This window comes from Temnothorax curvispinosus, unplaced genomic scaffold (genome assembly GCF_003070985.1).
Source record: "Temnothorax curvispinosus isolate PA1 unplaced genomic scaffold, ASM307098v1 QBEX01016011.1, whole genome shotgun sequence".
Lineage (NCBI taxonomy): Eukaryota > Metazoa > Arthropoda > Insecta > Hymenoptera > Formicidae > Temnothorax > Temnothorax curvispinosus.
In genome coordinates, this window is record NW_020225791.1 from 20694 (window position 1) to 23761 (window position 3068).

General features: G+C 38.2%; 2 protein-coding genes across 2 annotated transcripts in view; one reads left to right on the plus strand and one right to left on the minus strand.

Annotated features, from left to right (window-relative positions):
* LOC112466256 (nudC domain-containing protein 3) overlaps nucleotides 1–820 on the plus strand; it is a 1811-nt gene extending 991 nt beyond the window's left edge. The window contains exons 3-4 of the mRNA XM_025034262.1: nucleotides 98–286; nucleotides 377–820. Coding sequence (XP_024890030.1) covers nucleotides 98–286; nucleotides 377–469 — 282 coding nt within the window. The 3' untranslated portion in view covers nucleotides 470–820. The remainder of the gene's footprint in view (nucleotides 1–97; nucleotides 287–376) is intronic.
* LOC112466229 (lysosomal aspartic protease-like) lies at nucleotides 474–1361 on the minus strand. The gene has a single exon (XM_025034220.1). It carries the CDS (start codon nucleotides 1177–1179, stop codon nucleotides 499–501), a length of 681 nt encoding a protein of 226 aa, XP_024889988.1. The 5' UTR covers nucleotides 1180–1361; the 3' UTR covers nucleotides 474–498.
* Nucleotides 1362–3068: the final 1707 nt, after the last annotated feature.

Sequence of the window (3068 nt, forward strand, 5' to 3'; positions counted from 1 at the left end):
ATATATATATGAGACATATTTAATCTAACTTTTTGGAATGTTATCAAACGTATTTGTCTGGTATCTACTTATTCATTTATTTATTTGTTACTTATAGATTCATCTTGAAAAGGCTATGGAAAGATGGTGGGAAGCCCTAACAGTTGACGAACCGAAAATTGACTTAAACAAGATTGACTGTTCGAAACATTTTGACGATATGGCGCCAGAGGAGCAAATGAAAGTGCAGGAACTGATGTGGAATTGCCAGCAGAAGGTCTTAGGCAAACCAACGTCTGAACAAATTGTAATTGTCTATATCTTGTTCGGTTAGCATGTATAAAGCGAATATTAATTTCAATATTTTGTAAATAACATTGTTACATTGCATTTACAGAAAATGGAGGCTACTTTGAAGCAGGCATGGAACGCGAAAGGATCGCCTTTCCAGGGTACACCTTACGACCCTTCTATTTTAAAATACAATTAATGTATGCCAGTATTTTTTGTGGGAAACATTCACAAACGTAAACTCGCCTCGTGGGAAGAATCGATGCCACCCAATATCAGTTCACCGCCGAACACGCCCGTGACATTTCGATTTAGATAGAAGCTAAAAATTTGTTGGGACACCATCTCTCGATTAATCATGTTTCGGAAAACAGAAGGATTATTAAAGTGAGATAAGGCTGGATAACCCATCCCCAGAACGCCGTCGCATTGTGCAGAGTCCCAAAAACTTGTCGAGAAATTGTGCGCTACTCCGAATGTCTGATAGGATGAAACCTTAAGGCCAGCAATAATTACTACATCTGCAAATAAAGACTGCCATATACCCTTATCTTTGTAACTAAAATAAGCATCACCCAGTGATATATCTGTGGTAGACTTTATATGATCAAACTTATTATGTTTCAAGCAAGCAGGTTGGCTGACGTTGCAGTCTTTGGATGGTACCCAGAGATCTGAGTAACCAGTATCGATAAGTACTTTAAATGTCTGCGGTGGCGTACCAATTTCGATAGTACCGCAGTATTGAAAATTTCTCCAATTGATCAGAGGTACGGTTGCCGTATCCGAACGGAATCGTGGGTTTGTCTTGTATAACGGAATTTTATACACGTCCTTATACACCTCCGCGTTGATTGACGCGAAGATGATTACCGTGATTACCGTCATTGTCACAAAGAGCCGATACATGTTTCCTGAATTTCTCGGCGACTGAAGCTACAAAAGTCAAAATTATTTTAGGATCGTTATAACTGCGAGTCAATCCACAACCGGTACGTGCAGACAAAGAACAAGCCTTAATATATATTCTGTGAATATATACCTTAATATATATTTTGAAATTTCAATGTTTATTAACCCTAGAATCCATGAGAGGGGTCGATTTCGACCCCAGGCAAACTTTAAAAAAAGAGGTTTTTGCTGATTTTCTGCATTTTTCGGTCTTTAAATGGCTTTTTTCACTAACTAAACTTGAGTAAAATTAAATTTACCGTATATACCATTCTCTTCGTTATTAAAAAACGAAGAAATTCATGTAGGTTTAAAGGCCCTTTATTTCTGTAGGACCGGTTTTACGATCAAATAAAGCGTGGGGTCGATATTGCCCCCAGTCATGGATTAGAAGGTCAAAAAAATGATACATGGATTCTAGGGTTAAATAATATTTATTTTAAAATATTTATATTGTAATAATTTTATATGTAAATATACGTGTATATATAATATATGCAGTATATATAATTTAATCGCTTGGAAATCTTCCTGTTTTAATATCCTGGATATTTTGTTTCATATGTTTTATACTTATATGTCATGTATTTAATATTATGAAAATTATGAAGAAAAACAACGAAATATTTTTAAATAAAATAATTCAAATGGATATTGCACTTTCATATTTGAATATTGTGCTTTGATAAAAAAAGCTTCGACCCAAAAGGGTAATAATTTGCAAACAAATTCTTAAAAGACAAATTTATATAGATTTCCATATTTAAATATTCGCTGAACATATTATGGACAAGTTTGTTAATCGTGATTTTATGTAATTAAACTATTAAACCTTTCCTATTTTCGAAAGATTGATGTGTAATCTTTTCAAGATGTATCTATATCTATAAAATCTACGACATTTTCAGATCCATGTTGGAAGATCCATTAATTATGGCGATGGATGAAATGCCCATTTTCTCCGTGATCACGTTTTCCTGCGCGACGATCGTGGCGAGTCTTCACATTTCCTTTTTAAAAATAAATAGCTAATCTATACGAAAGCAAAGAGCTGACGCTTCTGGATCTCGACGACGACGACACCCTGTGAAATCGCGAGGCGATCCGAGAGTTCGTATAGAATGCGCGGAATCCTACGCTTTTCCCTGGCGTTTACGCCGACTTTATATCACAATAGCGGTGGGATCGTTCGCTATATACAGGGACGAGGCAGGAGCGGTTCGCGGACGGCAGGTACACAGCCTCGAAGAAACTGTTCTCATTTCGTTTAAGTCGCGTTCGCGACCTTCCTAATCTTCTACCCTGCTCTGACCGATCCCAAACAAATTTTTATGAATGTAGCAGATTACAATCAGGTAATCGGCACATATCTGAATGAGATCCGCGTTGCTCCGACGACTATTGTTATGGAAATTGCAGCCGTAGGAATAAAAATTTCACAAGAAATCCTGAAGAGACTCAAATGAAGCTAACGACTCGGTCGGATCTTTAATCCGGCTTTAAAATTTAGAATGTGGTAAGCAACAAGACTCTCTCGAAAGTATTTGCAGGTTTCGATCTCCTGCACGCAGAAATCTTCGAGCGTCGCGTTTCCGAGGAGAGCGATATCGTTTTCAGGTGTCGCGCGGCATCGTAATCGGAATACCATTCGCGGACTCGTCGCGTTCGTTTAGAACGCGCTAAATAATAGATAGTTTCTTCGCATCGCGATGGATATCCTCTGGGAATATTCTGCAAGAGTGAAGAATGACTCGATCCTTCCCTTTCCCGGCGCCAGGTGCAACGGGGCGACACAGGATCACGCGCGTTGAGCACCGCTGCCGGGTAAAACACAGGTAATATACCTG

Coding starts and splice junctions, on each gene's coding strand:
- LOC112466229 (XM_025034220.1), bottom strand. CDS start 1,179: ATGTATCGGCTCTTTGTGACAATGACGGTAATCACGGTAATCATCTTC.